Raw genomic sequence first — 27,024 nt, forward strand, 5'->3', positions numbered from 1 at the left:
ATAGAGTTCTGGGTTCAAATGTGTCTGAGGATAGTAGCTGTGTGACCCTGGGCAAGTCACTTAACCTCCGTGTGCCTCAGTGTCTTTAACTGTAAAATGAGGATACCTACACTGCACAACTCCACCCCAGGGTTGTTGTATAGTTCATTGTCTGGCACAAAATAGCCAGTAGATAATACTTGTCTTCCTTCCTTCCTTCCTTCCTTCCCTCTTTCCTTCCTCCCTCCCTTCCTTCCTTCCCTCCTTCCCTTTTCCTTCCTCTCCTCTTTCCTTCCCTCCTTTCTTCCTTCCTACCTTCCTTTTCCTTCCTTCTTCCTTCCTCCTCCTCCTTCCTCTCCTCTTCCTCTCCCCTCTTCCTTCCTCCTCCTTCTTCCTCCTCCCTTTCCTTCCTTCCTCCTCCCTTCCTTCCTTCCTCCCTTCCTTCCTACCTCCCTTCCTTCCTTCCTCCTTCCTTCCTCTCCCTTCCTTCCTTCCTTCCTCCCTTCCTTCCTTCCTTCCTTCCTTCCTCTTCCTCCTCCTCCTTCCTTCCTTCCTTCCTTCCTTCCTTCCTTCCTTCCTCCCTCCCTTCCTCCTTCCTTCCCTCACTCCTTCCTTCCTTCCTTACACACACACACACACACACACATATATAGATAACACATCCTTTCTGTACTGATGTTAGGATACTCAGTCAACAAACTTTCATCAAACACGTTTAATGTGCCTGGCACCATGCTAAGCCCTGGCTCTCAAGGCCCTCACCCCCTAATCAGGGAGGCAGTAGCTATGCCCATACAAGCTCTCAGAGGGAAGGGACTCTGGGAGGGGAGGAGATACCCAGAGAAAGGCCTCCTGCAGCAGGAGGACTGGAACGGAGTCGCAAAGGAAGCCGAGAAGCTAGAAGTTGGAGGTGAAGAGGCAGAGGGCGTCCAGGCACATGGGGCTGCCAGTCGCACAAAAAGCAGGGAGCTGGTGCGTCGTGTCAGGAGCAGCCAAGTTGGCCAGGGGGCCTGCATCATAGACATCACGAGCAGAACAAAGTAGAAGAACAGAAAATCTGGGAAGGGTGTTAAGTGTCGAGCAAAGGAGTTTATGTTCGATCCTGAGGGTGACAGCGAGGCCCCGGTATTCTCCAAGCTGGATGTTGACGTGGTCAGAGCAGCAATTTAGGAAAATGTCCTCAGCAGCCGATTGAAATGGGGTAAGACAAGGCAAGACGGCCCCTAGGAGGATGCTGGGATGGCTCAGCCACTGTGTGATGAGGCTTGTACCAGGGTGGTTGGCAGCCGTGGGAGTGGAGACAAAGGGACGTGTCTGAGACACTTACCGAGGTCAAAAGGTGAATTTCAGGTAGGCCCCTCACCCAAAAATTATAACTGTAGCTACATCTGAGGGAACAGGTGTCAAACATTCAGCCCCCCGAACCAGATTAAAATGGAATTGGGAAATAGTTAACAAAATAAATAAAAATACAATAAAACAAAGGAAAAAATTACATTTTAAAGCTAAGTCAACATGTGGCTTACAGGGATTCTTATGTGTGGTATACAGGCTCCCATTAATGTTTGAATTTGATACAACTCGCCTAGCGCCCTGAGAAGTTAAAGTGTCTTGATCAGGATCGTTAGGCCAGTTTGTACTGGAGTTGGGACTCGAATCCGGGTCTTTTTGGCTCCAAGGCCAGGTCTTTATCCTTACACAACACCCTTTTTCATTGGAGTAACATTCATAAAAGGCACTGTACGCCACTATATAATTGTCAGCTACTGAACTGCAGTGTTTTTATACGTATTATGACGCCAGTTCTCTCTGGACCTCAGTTTCCTCCTCTATAAAATGAAGATAACACCAGGGCCTCACAAAACTATTATGAAGAAACTGTCTGGTAAACTTTAATTCACCAAAAGGCTCCTTCTCTTGGCATCAGAGCACCCTGGTAAAATCCTTGTTCTGCTATCTACTGCCTGTGTGGCCTTCACTTTTCTAGGACTCAAAAGGAGTTTGGACCAAGGATCTCCAGCTACTACTGGAGGTGAGATGGGAACAAGGGAAGAGGAAGCTGTCATCAGGAAAGAGAGAATTGGGTCTGTACCAGGCAGCAGCATGATGGAGTTAATTATGAAAAATGGTCAAAGTATCACAAGCGAGCTCGAGAGTGACAGGGCTAATGAGAGGAACTTTGGGGAGGCAGGGATGACGTGGTCCTTCCCCAGGCGGGGGCTGGGCACCAGTGAAGCCCTGGCCTATTGCAGCTGCAGCCCAGGCCTTTTTTTCCCCTTTCTTTCCCGGAGGATTGTTAACTGCTTCCAAATCCCGTCGTGTTACCGGCTCAGCATAGCTTAAACTGCTGAAATGCATAAACGTCCTCGATAAATAGCCCCCTTCTTTTCCTCCAGATCCCTGGCTTCTTGCACCAGCTGAAAAGCCCAGTGGAGAGACTGACTGGGAACCTTCCCCAGCTATTTATGGCTGTGTTTGGAGGGCACGGAGGCAATGAGGAAGCTCTCGTTAAAATCTATTACCAAGCCAGCCTTTCCAACTTGGACTGTGTTGGGTGCTTTTCAGGGACTGGATTTCCTTCCAGGTCCCTTCCTCTCCTTCACTCTGTTCCCCTCTCCTCTCCCTCCAGGCAAGCAGGAGCTGCTCGTCTCCACCTAGAAGGGTACCTGCAGAGCATGGAATCCAACCCTCTCATTTTAGAAATTTGCAAGCTGAAGTCTGAAAAGCAAAGTACCTCCTTGAGACATCGAGGCGGAGTGGAAATTGAATTCAATTTAATTGAGGGCTTGCAATCTCTTACATACTTCTAGTTGAGTGACCCTGGTCAAGTCACTTAACTGCCTCAGTTTCCTCATCTGTGAAACTCAGGGTTTGGACTCAGTGGCCTAGAAGGTCCCTTCCAGGGCTAAATTTATAGTTCTACGCACTGGGCACCGAGGTTACAAAGACAAACAGGGACGCAATTCCTGCTTTCCAAGAATGTCATTCTGTTGGAGGGGATACAAAATACATATATGCAAGTTCCCTGAAAGCAAGAGACACTGTTATTATTACTTTTTAAAAAAATTTTGTACTTCCAGGGCCCAGCACAGTACTTTGAATAACACAAAGTAGGAAGCAAAGGGGGCCAGGGAGAGTTTCAAAGTATTCTAGGAAAACATGGAGAGGTGGGGCAGCTGGGTGGCATAATAGATAGAGCTCCGGCCTTGGAGTCAGGAGGACCGGAGTTCAAATCTGGCCTCAGATCCATGGCATTTACTAGCTGTGTGACCCTGGGCAAGTCACTCAACCTCGACTGCCTCACCAAAAAAAAAAAAGAAAAAAAAATGGAGAGGGAAAGGTCACATTTAGCCAGCATTTGGAGGTTGGGTGTGGTGATGAGGGGAGGCTTCATAGGGGAGGTGGAGCTTGAGATCAGCCTGAAGGGAAGAGGATTCAGAAAGGCGGGGGGGGGGGGGGGGGGGGGGGGTGTTGGTTGTGCGAATGTTCAGAGGTGGGAGAGAGCAGGTCAAGCCCAGGGGATAAATAGGCGTTCCTAGGGGTAGTAGACAGTCCAAAAGTATATGAATGGGAGTAATCTGAGCTAATATAGGTTGGAACCAGAGCGTGGAAGACCCTGAATACCAAGCTACGGAGTTTGGATTTACAGACCAATGGCTCTCAAGGAGTAGCTAGGTGGCTAGCACCTAGCACTGGTGGCCCAGTGGATAGAGCGCCAAGCTGGGAGTCAGGAAGACCTGAGTTCAAATCTGGCCTCAGACTCTTACTAGCTGGATGACCCTGGGTAAGTCACTTCACCCTGTTTGCCTCAGTTTCCTCATCTGTAAAATGAGCTGGAGAAGGAAAATGGTTCTCAAACTTTTTGGTCTCAGGACCCTTTTATACTTTTAAAATTATGGAGGGCTTCACAAAGAGCTTTAGTTTATGAGGGTTTTACAGTATTACTAATGAAAACATAGTATTATTATGAAAATATTTTTGACCTCGAAGACCACCTGAATGGGTCTCAAGGACCCTGAGAGGTCTCCAGACCGTACTTTGAGGACAAATTCCTGTTGACAATAGAGAATCACTGAAGGTTTTTGAGCTTGGGAGTGTTAATGGTCAAAGCTGTGCCTCAGGAAGATTCTTTTGCCAGCTGTGTGCAGCACAGATTAGGGAGGGGAGAAGCTGGAGGCAGAGAGCCCCATTAGGAGACTGTATGTACCTCGTTTGTATGGACTCGTTTGCACGTTGGCTCCCCCATTAGAATGGAAGCTCCCAGAGGGCAAGAACTGGTTTTGCCTTTCTTCGGATCCCCAGCACTTAGCACAGGATCTGGTACACAGTAGGCATTTAATAAATGCTTTCTGACTAACATGGAAATATGTTTGATGTGATTGTACACGTATAACCTATATCAGATTGCTTGCTGTCTTGGGGAGGAGGGCAGGGAGGGAGAAAAATTTGGAATTCAAAACCTTAAAAAATGAATGTTGAAAATTGTCTTTATATATAATTGGAAAAAAATAAAATACTATTTAAAAAATAAATGCTTGTTGACTAAGACAATAGTTTAGGCAAGATGGAATGAAGATTTAACCAAGGTAAGTGACTGTGTGCAGAGAGAGAAAGGGATGGATAGAGACATTATGCATACTTTTTTTTTTTTGGTGAGGCAGATGGGGTCACAGGGTACCATGGGTCACACAGCTAGTAAGTGTCAAGTGTCTGGTCTGAGGCCAGATTTGAACTCGGGTCCTCCTTACTCCAGATCCAGTGCTCCACCGACTGCACCAGCTAGCTGCCCCTGATAGAGACATTGTGGAAGGGACATGAACAGGACCTGGAAGAGGGAAGGATAAAGAAGACAGAAGAGTCGCCAATGATTTTGAGCCTTGAAAGCTTGGGTGATAGGATGGTGGCATCATCTACAGAGATAATGAACTTGAAAGATTGGGCGGGTTTGGGCATGGGGTTGGGGGGAAGATGACGAGATCAATTTCAGACACGTTGAGTCTGAGTTTCCAGATGGCATCTAGGTAGAGATGTCCATGAAGCAGTTGAGAGATACAAGACCAAAATTCGGAGTTGAGGTGTGGGCTGGAGAGAGCTGAGAGTGACCCATCTGCATAGAGATGACAGCTGAAGCCAGAGATGAGATCACCCAAGGATAAAATAGAGAGGAAGAAGAGAAAAGGTGCCAGGGAGGGGCTTGGGAAGATACCCACCCTCAGAGGGCTGGAGGAGGCCATTGGCCAGCAAAGGCCACGGAGGGGGGAATTAAGATGACCGCTGGAGCCAGTGGGAGAAGAACATGCAGGAAGAAGCGGTGGTCAGTGTTATGGAAAGCCACAGAAAGGTCAAGGAGGATGAGTCCTGAGGAAAAGCCGCTGAACCTGAAGGGTAAGGGTCACTTATTTCTTAGCATTTTCAGGAGAGCGGTAGAATCAGGTGTCAGACTTCAGGGAGTTAAACAGTGAATCATGGGCGGTGAAGCATTAGAGGCAAATAAACACGGGCTACTCTTCCCCATAAGAAGAGGAAGAATGTAGTCGGGTTCAAATTCTGACTCTGCTATGTCCTACTTTGGGTAAGATGGTTAACTCTCTGAGCCTCAATACTCTGCTATGTCCTACTTTGGGTAAGATGGTTAACTCTCTGAGCCTCAATGTCCCCATTTGTAAAATGAGGGAGTTAAATGACATCATCTCTCGAGGCCCTTCCAGGTCTAAATCCTATGACTTGATTTTCTCCCCTGGGTCTGATCTCACTGGGTTCTCAGAGGGAGGCGCAGCTCCCTACCCAACTTGGGAAGCCAGGGAAAAGCTGTGGGCCCTGTACACTGGGATACATGGGGAGTTGTGGACTCACTGGTCTCTTCTACCTCTGACATTTTATATTTAGTGTAGTCAGTCAATGAGCATTTTTTAAGCATCTACTGTGTGTCAACTTGTGGGCAGACAGGTGCATGCAAAGCATCTACCATTACAGGAAAAGCCTTTCGTGGGAAATGGCATCAGAGCCTAGCCTTGAAAGAAGCTAGGGATCCTAAGAGGTCAAGGTGAGCAGGGATGGCTTTCCTGGCATAGGGGACAGCCTGGGCAAAGATGGGAGTATACAGAGATTTACAGTACATCGGGAAGAGGAAGTAGGAGAGCTTGGCTGGAATACGGACCATATAAGGGGAGGGAAAAGGGGGAGAGAACAAACATTTATTAAGCACCTACTATGTGCCTGGTATCAGCCCTTTACATATATTATCCCATTTGATCTTCAAGACAGCCCTGGGAGGTAGCTGCTCTTATGATCCCCATTTTAAAGGTGAGGAAAGGGAGGCAGGCAGACAGAGGTCAAATGACTTGCTCCAGGTCACACAGCTAGGAGGCTGTGGCTGAGGTCACATTGGAACTCAGGTTTTCTTGACTACAGTCCACTGCACTAGCCACTGAACCACCTAAAATTCAAAATGAATTCAGAAAGGAAGGTTGACATGAGACCGTGGAGGGCGCTTTATGTGCTAAATAGAAAGGCTGGCATTTTATCCTGGAGGAAACAGGGAGCCACAGAAGATTCCTGAGTAAAGGAGTGAGCTGGTTAGAACTGTGTCTTAGAAAAAATGAATTTGGCAGATGCGTGGAAGACAGTTTGGGAAGACGGGGGGTGGGTGTGAGACTGGATGCCAGAAGTCCAATTAGGAAGCTGTTGCAAGAGTCCAGGTAAGTTTGGTCATAAGGTCCTGGACTAAGGTGGTGGTGGGGTGGAATGAAGAAGGATTCACCAGAGCAGAAGATCTGAGCCTTTTTTGTCTTGTAAGCCCTTCAGGCAGCTTGATGAAGCCTGGAGACCCCTTCTCACAGTCACGGTATTAAGTGCCTAAAACAAAATATATACGATTGCAAAGGAAACCAAATATATGAAATAGTTATCAAAATATTAAAAAAAAAATAATTAATGGACCTCAGGCTATTAACCCCTGGACCAAATGGTCTTTAAGGTTCCAATCCAGCTTCCAGATATAATTGAGAAGGGCATAGGGAGGAGGGAAGAGGACCTTTTCTCTTCACTAGAATTTCCCTGACTTTATTGGCTCTCCCTCAACCCTTCCTGAAGGCAACATCTGGGACCTCCTGAGATATCTGATCGCCTGCCCACTGACACCTCTCCCACCCCTGGTTGGGCAGAAATTTCTAGGAAAAGCACATAAGCTGGGAGGAAGAGGTCACCACACTTCCACTAAGTATTCCAACTTGCATCTACTCCACCCATGTCTTCCTCTCTGACTCTTCACCTCCCCCATTCCCTGGGCCAGTTGGCTCATTCTTAGACTGACCTGTCTCCCCACCTCCAGTATTATACCAGAACACATCAAATAGGAAACTTGGAAGGGCTCTTAGGATACAGGATTGCCAGAGTGGGCAGGTATCTCAGAATACAGAATGTGGGAAGGCTCTTCAAATACAGAACACTGAAAGCCGACCGGAGCTGGCAAGGCATGATGGGATATGGAATGCTGGAGCTGCAAAATCTCTTCATACAGAAAGCAGGCATTGGAAGGGCTCTTAGAACATAGGATCCAAGAGCTAGAAGGGTTCTTAGAATCTAGAGTGTTAGAACATGGAATGTTAGAGCATTGTGCTCCTTGGGTTACTGGAGGAAGGAGATGGAGATGAGTATGAGTGAGTGTGTGTGTGAGTGAGTGTGTGTGTGTGTAAGTGTGTGGGCATGGGTGCAAAAACAGACCAAAGGGGAGTAACCTTCAGAGCTGTGATGGGTGGACTCCAAGTAAAAGAAGAGGGAAAAAACAAGAAGCCAAAGGGAATAACAAAGGAGAGAGGAAGACAGACAGACAGACACACACACACACACACACACACACACACACAGAGACAGAGAGATAGTGACAGAGAGACAGAGAGACACACACACAGAGACAGAAAGACAAAGAGGGGGCAGAGAGAGAAAATGACTATTTGAAGAGGAACCCAAAGGCTCACTGACATAAAATCTAAATTGCAGCCTATGAATGAACACATGGCTCTAAGTGTCCTGTACTGGCCACAAACCCCTCTCTTCGTCCAAGGTAAACATAAAGAAACCCCATTCCAGCTCCGACACAATCTCGACACTCAGGCTTGTGGCAGTTTTTTTCTCCAGATCAATTACAGTTCCTGGCTTGCTACTGGAAGAAGCAGGCCCAGGAAGCTGATGCTCACTGTTGGAGAGCGATGGCATGCCCATGGGGCTGCACTGATTCCACAGGGAGCATAGAGGAGAGACCTAGAGAGAGACAGAGACAGATGGGGAGACAAAGGAAGAGAAAGACTAAAAGAGGGAGTCTAAAAGAGGGAGGATCAAAGAAAGACGGAGACACAGAGAAAGAGACAGACATGAACACACAGATGAGAAGACAAGAGAGATAGAAACATAGACACAGAAAGGGAAAGAGAGGAGGAGGAAGAGCAAGACATATACCCCCCCATCCCCACCTGAGATAGAGAAACAACGGATGGAAGGGGGAGGGAAGGAGGAGGGATGGAGGGAGAGAGACAGAGACAGAGATACAGAGAGACTGAGAGAAAGTTAACATAGGGAAGAGCGAATTAACATAAAGAAGAGAGACCAGTCTCACCCTCTTTCTACATTACTAGCTTTGCTTAAAGCCCCAGAGATATCAGTGCTGGACCTCTTTATACCATAGGACCTAAGCCAGGAGTGAGTCCCCAGAGGAGCGCTGGAATGTGGAAATATCACACAGTGGGGTGGGTGAGGAAAGAAGAGACAAGGAATGGAGAGGGGGAGAGAGGATGGATTATTTGTAAAGTTGTTAGAGACCTTCAATATCAATTACACCAATTCCCTCATTTTCCAGAGGAGGAAACTGAAGGTGAGGGAGAGGAAATGGCTTATCCGAAGTCACACAGCTAGTAAAAAAGCAAAGGTATCTGTTTCGCCATAGGATATGTTCCTGGGACATATCCCCTAGGGTCCTCGGAGCTCTAGTATATAAACCTCATTCCCAAAAGGGCCTTAAAAAGGAACTTGCCCATCAACTATAAATGAACCCCTGCCTTGCCGTGTGCCTGGCTGATGTAAAGCCCACAGCACGAGCACAGGGATGGCCCACAGGGGAAAGAGATGTGTCTGTATGGCCACTTAGGTGGAATGGAACAGCCACTAACTAGGTCTGGAGCCCCAAAATGAGGATTTGGGGATCAAAAGATTTACTATAATAGAAAGTGCTTGGCAACCTTAAAGTCTTATGTAAATGAGTTAGTCTTATGATAATTCTTTTCTCATCTTGAAAAGAAGGGCTTGCACTACATGGTTTGGCAAAGATGATTTCAGATATAACAGTCTATAACTGTCATTCAGTGTTCTCAATTCTTTTCCAGCTTTAACAATCTACATTCCCACATTTTATGTTCTCAAATATCTTTTAGAGCCAAGGTTCCACATTCTAAGGTTCCTTCTAGCTCTTACATTCTCTGTTCTAAGGACTTTCCCAGCTGGGACCTTCTGGCTTCTAAAGGCTCTCCCATCTTTGACATTCTGTGTTCTAAGGGACCTCCCAGCTTTGACACTCTGTGTTCTAAGGGCTCTCCCATCTGTCACATTCTCTGTTCTAAGGACCCTCCCAGCTTTGACATTCTCTATTCTAAGGGCTTTTCCATACTGATATTCTGCCTTTTAAAGCCCCTCCCAGCTCTAACATCCTGTGTTTTAAGGCCTCTCCTAACTTTATGTTCTTTGTTCTAAAGTCTTTCCCAGTTCTGAAATTCTTGTTTCTAAGATGCCTCCAAGTTTTGACATTCTACATTCTAAGGTTCCTGCTGATTCTAATATTCAATATACCCTGTCTGGATAATAAATTCTTTGTTTTAAGGTCCTTTCCAGCACTGATATTCTGTCTTCTAAAGCCATTTTAATTTTCACATCCCATAGTCACACATTTTATGATCCAAAAGAGCCTTCCAATCCTAACATTCCATAAAAGAATGGTCTGGAACAGCCTGGAGACAGGCAGAGGCTTCACTGCCCTTGCAAAGACCCTTTCAGCTCAGGAATCCTTTAGGTTCCTGAAAAGGCTGGATATAATTGGACCAGTACTTAGTTAACAAAAATTCTGATAAGGAAAAAGGACCTGTCAGGGGGCCTCCACACTCTTCTCAGTGCACAAAACCAGTGGAAAAAGGAATAGGAAGGAGTGAGTGAGTGAAAGGTTGGGATGGGAACAGGGGAGGGAGAGATATGCAGAGTGTGAGGAAGTCAGGTCACAGGGTCTGTTTTCTAGCCATAGGCTCTGGGAGGCCCCACATCTGGGCAGCTGTTTCACAGGCTGCACTTGTGGGCTGTGTGGCTCTGCACTCCCCTAGCTCATTAATCACTCCATGCCGGCAATTGGCACTCACATGGGGACAGCTGGCTCAGAAACTGCCCCTCTAAGGGGGCTCTGGGCCAGCATGAGAGTGGGGGGGACTAATCAATTTTCCTTGATTAGGAGCCACCAGGTGTTAAAAGAGATACTAGCTGTCGATTTTCTCTGGTATTGTCTCTCCCATCAGGCCCTCCCTTTTCATTCCCTTAAATGGGGAAACAAAAATTGAAATCAGGAAATTATAGTCACAGAATGTCAGAACTAGAAAGGACCTTAGACTGTAAAGTGCCAAGAGGCAGAAGGAATCTGAGAACAAAGAATGTTGGAACCTTGAATGTTGGAACTGGAAGGGCCCTTAGAACACAGACTGTCAGAGCTGGGAGGGCCCTTAGAACACAGACTGTCAGAGCTGGGAGGGCCCTTAGAACACAGACTGTCAGAGCTGGGAGGGCCCTTAGAACACAGACTGCCAGAGATGGGAGGGCCCTTAGAACACAGACTGCCAGAGCTGGGAGGGCCCTTAGAACACAGACTGCCAGAGCTGGGAGGGCCCTTAGAACACAGACTGCCAGAGATGGGAGGGCCCTTAGAACACAGACTGCCAGAGCTGGGAGGGCCCTTAGAACACAGACTGCCAGAGCTGGGAGGGCCCTTAGAACACAGACTGTCAGAGCTGGGAGAGAGCCTTAGAACAAAGAATATGAGAGTGAAAGGGACAAAAGCCTGATGTCAGATAGGGGCTTTCACTCTGATATTCTATGTTCTCTGGACCCTTCCACCTTAATATATTATGAACTTAGAAACAAAGTAGATGTCTTTCTAATGAGGAATGGCTAAGCAAAATATGGGACACAAACGTAATGGAATAACCTCTACACTCTGTAAAGAGATGACGAATGTGACAAATACAGATCAGCACGGGAAGATTTATATACACTGATGCAAAGTGGTATTAATCAAAAGCAGTAAAACAATATACACAACATGTCAAAATGCAGTGTTCTCAGGTGACTTCCAACTTGGAGTGTCACCTTACCATGGTCCACGGTAAAAACCAAGGCTTCCTGACAGAGAGCAGAGGTCTAGCCCGTTCCATTGACCAATGCTCACGGTGTCCTGAGAAATAGCTGGGGCTAGGGTACAAGGAGTCTGACATCTCTCTGACATTGAATCAAATCCTGAGGCACCAGAGAAGAAGCTATTTCAACCTTTCTCCTTTGTCCCCACCAACAACCCACTCTAGCACAATGAGAATTGACCCACACCAAGAATCAGCCCATTCTAGAGGCAGCAAAATAGAGTTAATCAGAAGAAACAGAAAGAGCATTCCATTACCTCGGCAGGCGGTCCCGTTCTCCACTGATTCGTAGCCAGCCTTGCACATACATCTCCCGATGGGCACCAGCCACTCCCCATCCCCATTGCAGTAGAGCTTAATGGGAACGTCTACCTCTTCGGCATTTGGGATGCAGGTGCCCCGGGCAGCCACCAAAGATGTGCTCTCAGCCCCGGAGAGGGTCTCCTGGAAGACAGCCCCATTCTGGATCACCCGGGGGCACTTTCGGTAGAACACACGGACGGCAATGAGGGACATGCAACCACCATAGTCTTGAAAGGCTAGGTAGAAACCATTCCTGGAGACAGGCCCAAAGCTCCGAACCTCTGTGTTAATTTTCATCACCCTTCCCCCCAGATCCACCTGGGAAAAGCTTTCATCCGCTGCAATTGTATCCACTTTGACCCATGGGTTCTCCATCCAGTTGGGAAAGGTTTTGGTGGCCGAGTCAAAGTCGGCTTCATAGTAATAAAGGTTGAAGGTCTCCTTGCAGGAGCCGGGGACATTGGGGATGCTGCTACAGTCCCGGACAGAGAACTTCATCTCCACGTGGATGCGCTGAGCTCCTCGTCTCCGGATGTACCTGGTACGGAGCCAGTTGTTCTGACTAGACTCAAAGACATTGCACACCTGATAGGTCCGGATGGTGTTCATGTTTTCATTGTATCCACTCACTTCCTCCCACTGCGCACGGGACACAAAAGGAGACGTCAAATTAATTAACATCTGCAAGTGGGGATCTACGGAGCAGCTAGACTATGGGCTTCTTTAAGATGCCTAATAAATAACAGATCTTGGAAAGTAATTTGGAGTCAGGCTAAACAAGAGACTAAAATGTCCATACTCTTTCACTCAGAGATCCCATTATTAAATATATACCCCAAAGAGGTCAAAGGCAGGAAGAAAAGTCCCACGTATGCTAAAATATTTTGTCCTTTTAGCAAAAACAAACAAACAAAAACAAACAAAAAACCCAGAAAAAACTTAGAAAAAAAATGGGCACCCATGGATTGAAACTAAACAAATTGAGATACATAAATAAAAACAGAATATTACTGTTTCACAAGAAACTACACAAAGTATCCCAAGTCCCTTAATGCTGAGCCTTTAAGCTAAGATTTTGGGGATATTTGGTATATAAAGAACTCAGAGGATCATGGGAAGACTTACATGAATTGATGCAGAGTGAAAGGAGAAGAACCAGGGAAATCATCTACACAATGACAACACCACCATAAACAAAGAAAGACAAAACAACACCGAGTCTGTGTCACTATAATGATCAGGTCTGGTTCTGGAGAAGAGCCGAGAAAATACACCTTCCTTTCTTCTTCTTCAAAGAAGTGGCAGACTATGGGTGTGGAATACTGCATATGTTGTCAGGCAATACTGATGTTTGTATTGGTTTTGCTAAGCTGCTTTTTGGGGGCCTGGTTCTTTTTTATTCTTTGTTACAAGGGATAGCTTCCTTCTTAGGAACAGGGGAAAGATTATATTTGGAAATAAAGGTGATGTGTAAACAAAAAATATTAAAAAAAAACATTAAATGACTGTTGTATTAATAGATGGATTCTGAGCACTACAGGAGACAGAATTCTTGGAGGGAGGAGAGGTAGGCTCCATAGCATTATCCTTAACATCTTGGCTGCTGCTAGGAGACCTCCTACCTCTGTTAGTACAATGACAATACAATTCCTGCTATCAGGGAGTTCCAAGTCTGATAGAAAAATCATAGGAACACAGTGTAATAGATTCAGAGCTGGAAGGGTCCTTAGAGGTCATTGAGTCCAACCCTCTCATTTTACAGATGAGGAAACTGAGGCACACTGAGATTATGTTACTTGCCCAGGGTCACACAATTAGTAGGTGTCCAAGGGAAGATTTGAACCTAGGGCTTCTTGACACCAAGTACAGTGCTCAGTCCACTATACCACAGTACCATAGTATGACAGGAGAAGCCTGGCCACCAGATCTCAGGAAGCACCCAGGGAGAAAGAGAAGATGCACCCCCTGCATCTGTCTGGGAGGTCGCTTTAGGTGGCTCAATATGTTGGGCTCCAGTAGGTCAAGGCCTCTTCTAAAACACCCACCAGATGGTGAAGAGGTGGCTTCCTTGCCCCTCAAAGCCTGGCTGTCCTCCACCTTCCCTTGAGGCCCACAAGGGTCATCTCTGTCCAGCTGGGCGAATGAGCACGTCAGGCTTGCCAGCATGGGACAGGCTTTAGGCAGAATGACTTTGGACCTTGGCGGAAGTGCAATGGGGAAGATAGATACTCAGGTGGGTTTCATCACACCTTAGCTCTGTACATTCTCACTCCGGTACCCAAGGGAAAAAGCAACCTGTGCCCCAAGGCTGGAAGGAGAGGAGTGCAGGCTGCATAAAGAACCTTTCCTCCTCCAGCCCTTGCGGCAGGGCATAGTTCATTCCAGCCCATACCCAGTCTACCTCTCTACTCCACAGCCTATCTTGAGCTATAAAATCCTCAAATGGGCAATTGATAGGGATCAGAGAAAACTGGACATCAGAGCTAGAAGGGACAGCAGAATATACAATATTAGAGTTGGGAGGGATATTAGAATATGGAAAGTCAGAGCTAAAAGGGCCTCAGAACACAGTATGTCAGATCTGGGAGGGCCCTTAGAACACAGAATGTTAGGACCTAGAGCAGTGGAAAGAGCACTGAATATGGGATTGGAGGATTTGGATTCAGATCTTGATTCTTTAACTTATTACCTCTGTGATTTTGAGAACAGAATAGAAGGGAATAGGGGGCAGCTAGGTGGCGCAGTGGATAGAGCACCATCCCTGAAGTCAGGAGGACCTGAGTTCAAAAGCAACCTCAGACCAAACACTTGACACTTACTAGCTGTGTGACCCTGGGCAAGTCATTTAACCCCAATTGCCTTAAAAAAAAAAGAATAGAAGGGAACAAGCATTTATATAGATGTGCCAGGCTAAGTGTTTTTTTACAAACATTATTTCACTTTAGCCTCACAACAACCTTGGGAGGTAGATACTATTAATATCCCTGTTTTTCAGGTGAGGAAACTGAGACAAACAGGGTTAAGTGGCTCGCCCAGAGTCACCCAGCTAGTAAGTGTCTGAGGCTGGATTTGCATTTAGGGTCTTCCTGACTCCAAGACAAGTACTCAATCGACTGCGCCATCAACTGCCTCTCAGTGACTTTGGGCAGGTCACTTAATTTCTCTGGGCCTCAGTTTTTTGATTTGTTAATGGAGGTGAGTGGCTAGACCAAATATCCCCAAGGTCATTGACGGCCCTAAGGCTAGGCTCCCTAGGCTCCTATGGCTAATGGGAAGGGACCTCAGCGGTCCTGTAGACACCTTCCCCCCTCCCCAGCCTCGTGCGTGAAGCCCCTTAGACATTCCTGATGGGTGCTTCTACGAGCCTTCTCTTCTGCCCAATACCTCTAGGCAGCTCTTGTATTGCTGGCTGCATATGTGTCTATCTCTCCTCATCAAGGATGGGAGGACATTAATGCATCTACTCACCTGTTCTGTATTCTATGTGTGCCAGGCCCTCAGAAACAACTGCATTGCGCCTCCCATCTTATTGACACACTGGGAATTGGATGTAACATGCAACCGTATGCCCAGAAATGTGCAGAGGAGAGCTGTTCTTCAGGGCCCATAGTGCTGGCATTTTGGTGAAAAGGCCCAAGGCCTTGTTCATGGGGGATCAGGATCCCCAGCCTGGCCTTGGCAACCTCCTTGCATAAGGGCCAATGAGGACAAAGCTGGTGCTCCAGCATTTGACCCTTAGCTTTGGGGGTCATTGGTAACACAGGCAATAGAAGTCTCAGGTTGCAAAATTCAGTGGCTCAAGGGACTGAGGAAGGAAATGGTCAGGGTTGGGTCTCCGTGACTATCCCCTAAGTTCTGGCTCCTAGCTTCTAACCTTTAACCTTTCAAATACAAATGTGACATAGTAACAGCAAGAACGCCGGATTGTGAAAAGGAGATATGGACTCACATGGCCCCGTCATCACGAGCTATGTGACCTTGAACAAGACACTCTGCCTCTCTGGGCCTCATTTTCCTTACCTGTAAGAGGAGACAGTTGAACCAAAATTTTTTTTTTAAAGTTCGTTTCAGCTCTAAATCTGTGCTCCTGTGTCCTCCCCCACCTCTAACAATCCTGGAAACTCTAAAATATTAACATAATGCTCCCAGCTCTAACTCTCTGCCACGTTTCTTGTCCTTTGGCCTTAACCTTTCTTTAGTTTCTAGTATATTTCCCATCTGCCTAAGACCTAGCATTCCATTCCTGAAGCCCAGCCCCAAAGCAAGAAGCAGAATAATATACTGAAAATAACGCTGGACTTGGACCAGAGTTTGAATCTTAACTTGGCTGTTCACTAGTGGTAGACATTCAGCCAACACAACTGACCTCTCTGGGTCTTAGCTCACCTATAAAATAACAGGATTAAACTAGATGATCTCTAAGGACCCCTTCTGGCTGTGACATTCAATGTTCTAAGGTCCCTCCCTTCTCTCACATCCAATGTCCTAAGGCCACTTCCAGTTCTAACTGTTCTAAAGTCCCTTCTAATTCTGTGCTCTAGGATACGTGACATAATGTTCTACGGTCCCTCCTAGCTCTGACATTCTGGGTTCTAAGGGCCCTCCCAGCTCTGACATCCTGTGTTCTGGGGGCCCTCCCAGCTCTGACATCCTGTGTTCTAAGGGCCCTCCCAGCTCTGATACGCTTTGTTCTAAGGCCTCTCTTAGCTCTGATATTTTGTGTTCTAAGGGCCCTCCCAGCTCTGATACTCTATGTTCTTAGGCCTTTCTAAGCTCTGACATTCTATATTCTAAGTGTCCCCTTAGTCCTCAATCCTGGGAACCCCAGCCCTTAAGCAGCACTTTGGTTTGGGAGGAAGGGACTGTGATAAGAATGGTATCCCCCCTCTTCCTCACCCAGTCCATCCTATTGTACTGGTCTCTACAACCCTTCCATTCCCCAGGGTCAGCCCTGTCCCCAAAGAGGAGGTCATTCTTCTCTTTAGTATTCTCAGAAAGGACTCTGAAACACACCTGGCTCAATTCTTACAACCTTTGGAAGCACCCAAGTTCTTTGGGTCAAACCCCAACTGGCCTACTCCAGGCTGAGAATCCTTGATTTGGAGTCGGAACACCTGAATCTCAGATTCAGAATTTATTGTGCGACCACAGCCAAGTCACTTCATCTCTGAGCCTCAGTTTCCCTATCTGTAAAATGGGGGTAATAACACCCCCACTATCTAACTCACAGGGCTGTAACTAGAACGATTTGTAAAAAGTGCTACGTAAGGATGACTGTTGCCCCATGACATCACAAATAAGAAGCCAGCCTCCAAGCCAGAAGACACAGCTTCAAGGCTCATCTCTGACACATGCTGGGTGTGTGACCTTGGCTGGCAGCTTAACCTCACAGTGCAATAAGCAACTCTCTAGGACTTTAATTTGCACAAGAGGGGCCAACCTGCATGGATAGAGGGAATTTTCTCCCTGGGAAGTTGCTGTCAATGAAACCTCAGCTCCAGGCCCTCTGCCGATTCCTAGCTGTTGTTATTGCTTTCAACACTCCATTCCTTTTTCTGCCCTCAGTTTCTAGAAGGACAGAAGAGTGACTAATGATAAACTCTCTTATCTGTACAGTACTTTGTGGCAAAAAGAACTTTCAAATATGCTATTTGTTCCATAATTTTATCGGTGACTTGGACAGAGGCTTTTCACATTTGTGAATGCTGGAGAGCTGGGAGGGATACACAGACGGCTGAATACATGGAGTTCTTAACCTGGGGTCCACCCATCCCCCAAGGAGTCGATGGATAGATTTTAGGGTGAAACAGGATGGGAAAAATGTCATCTTTATTTCAATACAATTGTTTTCCTTTATGAGCTTAAGTGTCTTATGTTAAGCATCTTAAAACCTCCACAGGCTTCCCCAGACACCGACCATGGAAGGATCCATCCTACAACAAAGATCAAGAACCCCTGCTTTGTTCAGAGGGTAGCCGTGCTAGTTATTGTGGGTTAGGGCCTAGGGGGCGCTTAGACACAGACAGGGCTGGGGTGGGGCCTAGGAGGAGGCTGAGGGGCTGGACTTGGGAAGGGCAGGTGAGCCTGGGGAAGCTCGGGATTGGGAACAGCAGATCCCCGGGCTTCCCAACCAAGCTCCTCCCCATTCCTCGCCCCTCCAGAGTCCCCCTTTCCTTATTGCTCCACCATGTGACAAAGTCACCCCCTTGTTACAGCTGCTGTTCTTCAGAACTTAATTAGAACACTTAATTAGAGCACGCTGCCTTTCTCCCCTCTCTCTAATTAACATGCCAAGGACTCACAGACTAAACACCCCAAATAATGCATTCAGGCTGCCTGCAGCCAGACCTGCCCTCATTACTAGGCCGGAGGTGGGATGGGGGCCAAGGGTGGGAGTGAGTGGAGGTGGCAGGCCCTGCTTTGTATCAGAAAAATGAAGGACACAAAGAGAGGGAGGAAAAGAGTCCAGCCCCAGGGGACCCTCCCTCTTGCACTGTCTTGGAAGCAACAGCTGATTCCCAGTAGCCACAGAGGCCATTGGGCCTGATGGGTGTGGTGAGGGTTCAGGAACTAGGAGACAGTGCAGAGGGAAGAGGAAGGGACAGAGAGCCCATAAGGGTCCCCCAAGAGAGGCTGCTCAGGGCTGTAGGCCGATGTGATAGAGGAAAGAGGAATGAACTGAAGTCAGGGGACCACGGCTCAAGCCCCACCAGTGACAAGCAATGTGACCCTGGGCAAGTGACTTCACCCCTCTGGGCACTAGGGGAATAATCCTTGCATCAGCTACCTCTCTGGTGTGTAAGGAAGGAACTCACAACGCCTATACTCTCACACAAGCCTCTCTCCATTGATTTACCAATGGACCCTCCAAGGTTAGATCTACAAAGCTCAAGGTCGGGTTGGGGTAATGTGCTGGTAACAGTCTTGAACCTGGTGCCAGAAGACCTGGGCTCTGATACTTCCTTGCTGTGTGACCCTAGGCAAGTCACTGCCTTGTAGGAGCCTTATTCCTTTCTATAAAGTGAGAAGGTGGAACTAGACCTTTTAGGTCACTTCCATCTCCACCATTCTATACTTTAAGAGCCCTCCCAGCTCTAACTTTCCAAGTTCTAAAGTCTTTCCCAGCTCATGTTCTAAGGTCCCCTCTAGTTCTAAGATTCTGTGCTCTAAGGGCCCTCCCAGCTCTGACATTCTGTGCTCTAAGGGCCCTCCCAGCTCTGACATCCTGTGTTCTAAGTTTCCTCCCAACTCTGTCACCCTGTGTTCTAAGGTTCCTCCCAGCTCTGACATCCTGTGCTCTAAGGGCCCTCCCAGATCTGACATCCTGTGCTCTAAGGACCCTCCCCGCTCTGACATCCTGTGCTCTAAGGGCCCTGACAGCTCTGACATCCTGTGCTTTAAAGGCCCTCCCGGCTCTGACATCCTGTGCTCTAAGGTTCCTCCCAGCTCTGACATCCTGTGCTCTAAGGGCCCTCCCAGCTCTGACATCCTGTGCTCTAAGGGCTCTGCCAGCTCTGACATCCTGTGTTCTAAGGGCCCTCCCAGCTCCAACATTCTGTGTTCTAAGGGCCCTCCCAGCTTTGACATTCTGGGCCTTCCCAGATCTGACATTCTCTGTTCTAAGACTCCTTCCAGTTCAGATATTCTATGTTCTAAGGACCCTCTGAGCTCTGAACTTCCACATCCTGAGAGTCCTTCTAGAATTCCTTTTAGTTCTAACATTCAACGTTCTAACATTGAGGAACGTTCCTCAGTTCCAAGCTAAAAGGCTTAAAAGATGGGCCAAGTAAGGAGCCTTCTAAGGACCTTCTAGCCTGAGAAGTCTGAGAAGGCAGGGACCATGCTGGGGTGATGCTGTCCAGGGAGCCAGAGAGGAAGGCATCTGAATTTGTATTAATTTTATAAATATTTTGTATCTATTTATCTGGGTACATGTTGCTCATTGCCCTCCCCTCCTCAGCAGAATGTAAGCTTTAGGATGGAACAGGCTTTGGTTTTCAACACTTCATCTCCAGGAGCTGGCACAGGACAGGGACTTAATAAAGGTGTATTCACTGCCTGATTGAAGAGTGTGCATAATGACCCCTGAATGGGAGTGGGGGAAGGAAGCCCAGCGGTGTGTCTCGCACCCACGTCCACAGTCCAGGCATCCTAGAGCCTCCAAAGTTAACCTTTCACACAGGTGGAAGCATCAACTCACCCCGGATGAAGGATGTACAATCCAGCCCAGCTCTGCAGTGGCCGTGGTTGAATCCATCAGCGTTTCTGCAAGGAGAACACAGGGTCAGGGGAACAGGAGACATAACGAGGCCTGAGACAGCCTGGGCTCTTGGCGACAAACCTCAACCCCCTGCCTCCCCCAAACCTCTTCAGCTTAGAGGATTCATAAGGCAGTATGGCACAGCAGAAAGAACCTGCCTTGTGAGGTGATCTCAGTTACATGGAGGGAAGCCTTGAGAGCAGCTTCAAAGCAGCGACCCATCAGGACCTCAGGAGACCTCTGTTGGCTGAGAGATGATGGACTAGGCCAGAGGCTCTTAACCTGTTTTGAGGGCAGGGACCCCTTTGGCAATCTGGTGAAGCCTATAGAGCCCTTCTCAGAATTGGGTTTTTAAGAGCATAAACTAAAGTCCACAGGGTTACGAAGAAAGCCAATTATTTTGAAATACAGTTTTCAAAAAAATCATTTTTTTAAAGTTCATGGACTTCCCCTCCCTCTCCCCAGGCTAAGAACCCCTGGTAAGAATGAGACACGTATTGCTTCACTAGGCTTATTTGCCACAAGGGAAGGCTTCAATGGGGTGGGTGGGAGGACGGAGGTGAGTTGGTGGGTGGTCAGAAAGATGCAAAAGGAAACGAAAGAGAAAGGAACATAAATCAAATATTTTTAAAATACCCAGAAGAAAACAAAAATGTTCAGAAGGGTTGACACAAACCGGGCAACTTTCTTCATCTAATTAATACAAGACTGTTTTGTTTTGTTGTTTTTAGAAAAAGTTTTAAAAAGACAAGCTATTTGTAACAAATTCCCAGTTTCATATGCAATCCTGGTTTGTTTTTCTTTATATAGAAATGTTGATTTTTGTTGATGTCTGTTAAATTTATGATTTAAAAAAAATTGAGCCCTGGCTCTGAGTCAGAAGGGGAAGGGAAAGGGAAGGACATATGCATTTATTAAATGCCTACTCCGTATCAGGCCTTGTGCTAAGCACTTTACAAATATTACCTTGTTTGATCCTCACGACAACCCTGGGAGGGAGGTACTGTGAGTATCCCTCTTTTACAGTTGGGGAAACTGAAGTAGACAAAAGTCTAGTGACTTGCCCAGGGTCTGAGGCTACATTTGAACTCAGGTCTTCCTGACTCCAGACCCAGAGCTGTGTATATTGGCCCACCTAGCTGTCTCAGAGGAGCTGTGTTCAAATCACATCTCTGATGCTTCCTACCTATATGACCTTAGGCAAGTCAATTAATCTCTTTGGGTCTCTGTTTTTTCATCTGTAAAATGAAAGGGTTAGCAAGATTCCAAAAAACTGACAATGAATAATACTCCCCACTTCCTGACAGACCGGGACTGGATTCAGAAAGTAGAATGAAACCCACATTTTTAATATGGTCAATATGAGAATCTGTTGTGTTTGACTATACATGATTGTTACGAGTTTTGTTTTTCTTTCTTTTTTTTTCAACTTGGGGGAGGAAAGAGGGAGAGGTATTTATAGGATTGTACTCCCTACCCAAAAGAAAAAAAAAAGGTCATTGAAGTATTTTTTTTTTAATGCACAGAACAGAAGGAAGGCCAAAAGGAAACGCACACAGGCTGGGCAGTTTTGAAAGGTGCATGTTGAATTTATAATACACGTTAAAGTAAATGGAAGTTGTTAATAAAAGAGATTCACCATATCATGTACATTGCTTTTTCCTGTTCCGTTTTGTATATGGAAATGGATGCTCATTTAACTTGGTGGTTGTTATGCTCAGAATAAAAAAATATATTTTTGAAAAACCAAATGAACAGGCTGAACTAGCAGGCCTCTGAGATCTCTTCCAGCTCCCGAGCTATGGCCGTGGAATCCCCCAGGCTCCAAGGCTGAGGAAAGGCAATGATGAGGAAAGAAAGAGGGGAGCCGGTAAAAGCCCAAGGGGAAGAGGGAGGATTGAACTGCTTGGGGGCTGGAGCTAAAAGCACCATAAAAAAAAACCTAGCTGGTCTGAGGGCTAACCACAAAGCCCCCCAGCCTCTGCCGCTCTCCAGACTTCTTGCCCTCCCCGCCCCTTACCTCCCTCCAGGATTCTCCCTTTCCTGAGACTTGCCCTCTCTGCCTCCTCCTCCAGGGAGGCTTTCCTGATCTCTTACCCATCCCTCCCTCTCCCAGACAAGAAGTTATCTCAGAGAATTGCACATTTAGCTTAGCGAGGGAAAGGGGCCGCCTAGGCCAGCCACGGCCGAAGAGAGAGAGCATCCCCCCCAAGCGGTCATGCAGCCTCCAGCGAAGGGTACATCACTGTCTTTCTATGCCGTGCTTCTGAACAATGTTCTGTTAGAAAGTGCTCCTTTTACTAAGCCAAAGTCAGTTGTTGCAGCCTCTGTGCCACTGGCCCTGCTTCTGTCCTTGGGGGCTAAGCAGAGCCGTTCTAATGCCTCTCCCACTTAACGGCCCCTCCCAGAGTGGAACCTCCCATTTTGTCCATGTTTCTCCTATCACGTCATGCCTTGGATTAAAACTGTTTGTGATTCACAGCTTGAGGAGGCCAGTTTTGGTCACCCTGGTCTCCCCATCTTCCCCAGCAAAGAGAAAACACAAACGAAATGTTGAATAAATGCAGCATGGTAAAGCAAATGGGGCGCGTGGGAGTCTTGGGTCTTTTTTTTTTTTTGGCACCATCAGGGACAATTTTGTGTATGTCTCAATTCCCTGCATCCCAGCTCTGTGGGCACAAGTCAAGTGCCTGGGGATGGGGTTCAGGCCTGGGCCAAGGTTTCCATCAGCTCCTCCCACTCTTTCCACTGCCATCTTCTCCAGTGGGGGTGTGTGTGTGTGTGTGTGTGTGTGTGTGTGTAGGGTAAGGATTAGAGCTTTCACTTTTTTAATTGGCTTGTCCAGTGCTGGCACCTCCTCTATCTTTTTCATTCATTCCCACAGGGATCTAAAGATCTGTGTGTTGCTATTCAGTCGCTTTTTCAGTTGTATCTGACTCTTTGTGCCCCCATTTGGGGTTTTCTTGGCAAAGATCCTAGAGAGGTTGGCCATTTCCTTCTCCAACTCATTTTACAGATGAGGAAACTGAGGCAAACAAGGTGAAGTGACTTGCCCTGGGTCACGCAGCTAGTTAAGTGTCTGAGGCCAGATTTGAACTCAGGTCTTCCTGACTCCAGGCCAGGTGCTCTATTCACTGCATCACCTAGCTGCACTCCACTAGTGACCTCCCTTCATGTTGACAGTAACCCATTAAGACTTCAGCTCAGTCACTGAATCAATTATGGATTCAATTAACCATTCAGTCACCTAGCCTGCCTCTCTCCATCTCATCTAAAGTACCTCAAGAATGAGATATGGTCTATATGAGTACCGGCCTCTCCCCATAGAGACCCTGCCCCTTTCATTAGCCTCACCCTCTCCACACTTTCATTGATCTCTGCCTTTTTATTGGGTTGCCCTTCCCCTTCCACTGGCCCTATCCATACACTGCATGGACCTGACTAGCTTTCTCTCCAACAGCCCTGTCTCCTTGTTGGGGGAAGACACATGCTTTCCTTTCTTTTATGGACCTGCCATCTTTCTTGGAAAAAGAGAGATGGTGACCTGACCTACATTCAGTTAGGTTGACCCTGGGACAAGGCGACAAGGTTATATTTTGTTCAGCATTTCCATGGCCTGAGGTTGATTCCCTGGAGTGTATCATCTCTTTTGGTCTAGGTTAAAAGCAGAAATTTACAGGAAAGTTCTGGTTTGGCAAAGAGATTGTCTCCAGAACTGTAAGTAGGGATGTTTGTGCCCAGGGCAAGTGGCAGGAAATGTGCTCTCATTTGAGGTGGGGGAAATAGCAGAGCAAGGCTGAGCAAGGCAGGACAGGGGAAGTTTCCCAGAGCCCACCATCTACATAGGGGCTTCCTATTTTAAATAATTATTTCTTGTTAACTAGGGGTCAAGCTCTATTATTTCTCTGCTGTGGAGCCTTGCAAATGTCATCACTGCCCTCTAAATTCAGGGCCCTAATTACAGCTCTGACCTTCTTCAACCTTCCCTGTCTCCTCCCTTCCCCTACCAATAAAAAAGAAAAGCTTCAAGTCGGTCGAAGGTCTCTGGAATCAATCAATCAATAAACATGTATTAATTACCTACTACGTACCAGGCACCGAGCTAAGATCATGAAGGAAGAGAACCAATATGAGCACCTGGGGGTCCTGACCCCCCCCCCAAGTATGTCACTTTGAGCTCCACAGATATCGGCAAATGGATTGGGGGGAGGGGGCAGATGCACCATCTCCCCACAAGGAGCGCCCAGCTTAGTTGGAAAGACGTTTGGCATCCCCTCAGGCTCATTCACAGCGATTCCCTTTGAGCCCCAGCCTCCCTTGCCCAAACCCAGACCAAGGGCAGTTTTCCATCACTGACAAGTTGGAAGATTGGACGGACGTTCCATTCTGCTGGTGTGGAGTTGGAGAAAAGAGCTCCTTTTCACGCTCCCCGGCGCTACAGATTTTTCTTCCTCCAGAGAACAAGGGCTGAACTTTTAACCTGCGCGCGCTCTCTCTCTCTCTCTCTCTCTCTCTCTCTCTCTCTCTCTCTCTCTCTCTCTCTCTCTCTCATCTCTCTCACTCTCTCCCCTGTCACCACCCTCCTCCCTCTCTCTCATCAGCCTCCACCAGAGAGGATGCTCCCTGAACACTACTCAACCCTATCCCCTTTACCTCCTCGAATCCCTGCTTTCTGCCTGAGTCCAGAGAACTGCTGTCAGGGGCCGGGGGTGTGGGAAAGGAACACAGGAAGCCATGTACACTGGCAAGGGACTATGGGAGGACCCAAGCTCCGCTCCCTGCAGGGGCCCTTACCTGTGGGACAACAAGAAGACTGGGGTGGTGGGAGGAGGGGGAGCAGAAATGAGAGTCACCAAGAGTGACAGACTCCCAGGGGTGTCAGTCCTTAAGGGGGCCCTTGAGCGAGGGGGAATCCACTGCTTCTCAAGGCATTCCATATCTGGAGACCTCTAAGCAAGTAGTTCTTAACTTGGGATCTATGAACTTTAAAAAAGATCTATTTTGGTAATGCAACATCTTTGGCTTCCTTTATAATCCTGTGTGTTTAATTTCCGCATTTCAAAGCATTTCTTCTGAGAGAGGGCCCCTAGGCCTCACTGGTCTGGCCAAGGGGTGCAGACACACACACAAAAACCCTACTCTAAGGTAGGTCAGGCAGATTTCCATTACATCTTGTCTAAGTCTGTCTGTCTTTCTGTACATTCCTTCATCAGTGTAGGACAGTGGACCTGTGATTTCATTGATATAGAGAACTCCCAGGTGAGGAAAATCCCTCCAGCAAAGCAGGTTAATACTTTCTTCATAACTTATAGTTTCAGGGACTTGTCTAGAGCACCAAGTATAGAACACACTTCCAAGGTCACGCAGGCAGTATGCTCCAAAGGCAAGACTTGAATTCAGATATTCCTGGCTTCAGGGCTGGCTTTTAATCTATTATGCCATGTTATTTCTCATTATCAATGTGATTTTTAAAAAAACCCACTAATTCATACAGAGCTAAAAGTAGATCCTTGAGACCTCCTTCCATGTTGACAGCAACCCATTAAGAGATACAATTTGGTGGGCATCTAGGTGGCACAGTGGATAGAGCTCTGGCCTTGGAGTCAGGAGGACCTGAGTTCATATCCAGCCTCAGACACTTTACACTCATTAGCTGTGTGACCCTGGGCAAGTCACTTAACCCTGTTTGCCTCACCAAAAAGCAAAAAAAAAAAAAAGAGAGAGAGAGAGATACAACTTGGCCTCAGTCACTGAACCAATTACGGATTCATTTAACCATTCAATCACCTAGCCTGCCTCTCTCTGTCTCATCCAAAAGGACCATAAGAACAACAGAATGTCTATGTGAGTATGGGCAGCTTCCTTTGTCTGGACCTCAGTTTTCCCCATCTGTAAAATGAAAGGCCTGGACTAAGATAATCTCCAAGGTCCCTTCCAGCTCTAAACCTTACGGGCCAATGACCTGGGATCTCAGCACCTGGGAGTCTATGACCATCATCTCCCATTCTTACAAACTCCATCTGCCTGGGCCCAGGAGAATGGCGGCCCTTTACCACCATCCTCCTCTCTCTATCCTGTCTCAGATTCCTCAGACGGATTCCAACATCTGTCAGCCAGAGACAGCCCAGACCTGAAAGTCAGCAGGCCTGCGTTGAGATCCCAGCTCAGCCACGAATCCCTCATGTGAACCAGGACTGTGCAGAGCATCCCTCTTGGACTCAGCCTTCGTCCAGCTCAAATGGGGGTTATCACCATCGCATCACAAACCCATGGACCAAAAGGACCTCAGTGGCTGTGCAGGCCATTTTACAGATGAAGAAACTGAGGCCCACAGAGATGAAGGTAGGGAGTAACAGAGTCAGGGTTAGACCCATGCCCTCTTAATTCCAGAGCACAGGATCTGTGTTCAAATCCTGTGTCTAAAGATATCTAGAAAACTAGACTTGACTGGAAGATAACCAGAAATATCTGGAAAACTAGAAATTATTAGAAAATAACTAGAAATATTTAGAAAACTAGAAGTGTCTAGAAGGTGATTAGAGATATCTGGAAAACTAGAATGTCAATTAAAGAGCTGGCATGAAATCCCAGTCTCACGGGTTAAATAAAGGGGTTGGTCTAGCTGGACTTGAATTCGGGTCTTCATGACTGCAAGGGCACTTTATGCCTCGCTGCCTTTTGTGCGGATGTGTATGCTTGGGTACACCCGTATGCATACACAAACACCCACAGACACAAATGGTTATGGCTATGGCGTTTGGGTGTACTTGGTGGAAAGCTCCAACTTAAAGTCAGAAGATATGGGTTTGAATCCCAGCTCAGACACTTATTAGACGCGTGCCCCTTGGGCAAGTTAACTTGCCTCACTAAGCCTTCACAAATGAAGATAATAATGCTTTTCTCGCCAGGCCGGTAAAGAAAGCAGCTAATATAGTGCTAGAGAAACATGAGCCCTGTTCTTTTTGTATATATGTATTTGTATCTGTCTGGTATTATCTCTTTAGGGACCTATCTGGGTGTCTGGGTGTGGATGTCAATGTGTTTCTA

The 27,024-nt window shown here is 47.1% G+C and overlaps 1 protein-coding gene across 1 annotated transcript in view; it reads right to left on the minus strand.

Annotated features, from left to right (window-relative positions):
* Window positions 1-876: 876 nt before the first annotated feature.
* The window catches only part of LOC144454398 (ephrin type-B receptor 2-like), a 94,976-nt gene continuing 68,828 nt past the window's right edge, over window positions 877-27,024 (minus strand). Inside the window, exons 2-6 of the mRNA XM_078146219.1 lie at window positions 19,918-19,982; window positions 11,672-12,356; window positions 8,175-8,238; window positions 1,307-1,367; window positions 877-1,116 (exon numbers count right to left, since the gene is read on the minus strand). Coding sequence (XP_078002345.1) covers window positions 877-1,116; window positions 1,307-1,367; window positions 8,175-8,238; window positions 11,672-12,356; window positions 19,918-19,982 — 1,115 coding nt within the window. The remainder of the gene's footprint in view (window positions 1,117-1,306; window positions 1,368-8,174; window positions 8,239-11,671; window positions 12,357-19,917; window positions 19,983-27,024) is intronic.

This window comes from Phascolarctos cinereus, unplaced genomic scaffold (assembly GCF_003287225.1).
Source record: "Phascolarctos cinereus isolate Bilbo 61053 unplaced genomic scaffold, phaCin_HiC Scaffold_726;HRSCAF=1367, whole genome shotgun sequence".
Taxonomy (NCBI): Eukaryota; Metazoa; Chordata; class Mammalia; order Diprotodontia; family Phascolarctidae; genus Phascolarctos; species Phascolarctos cinereus.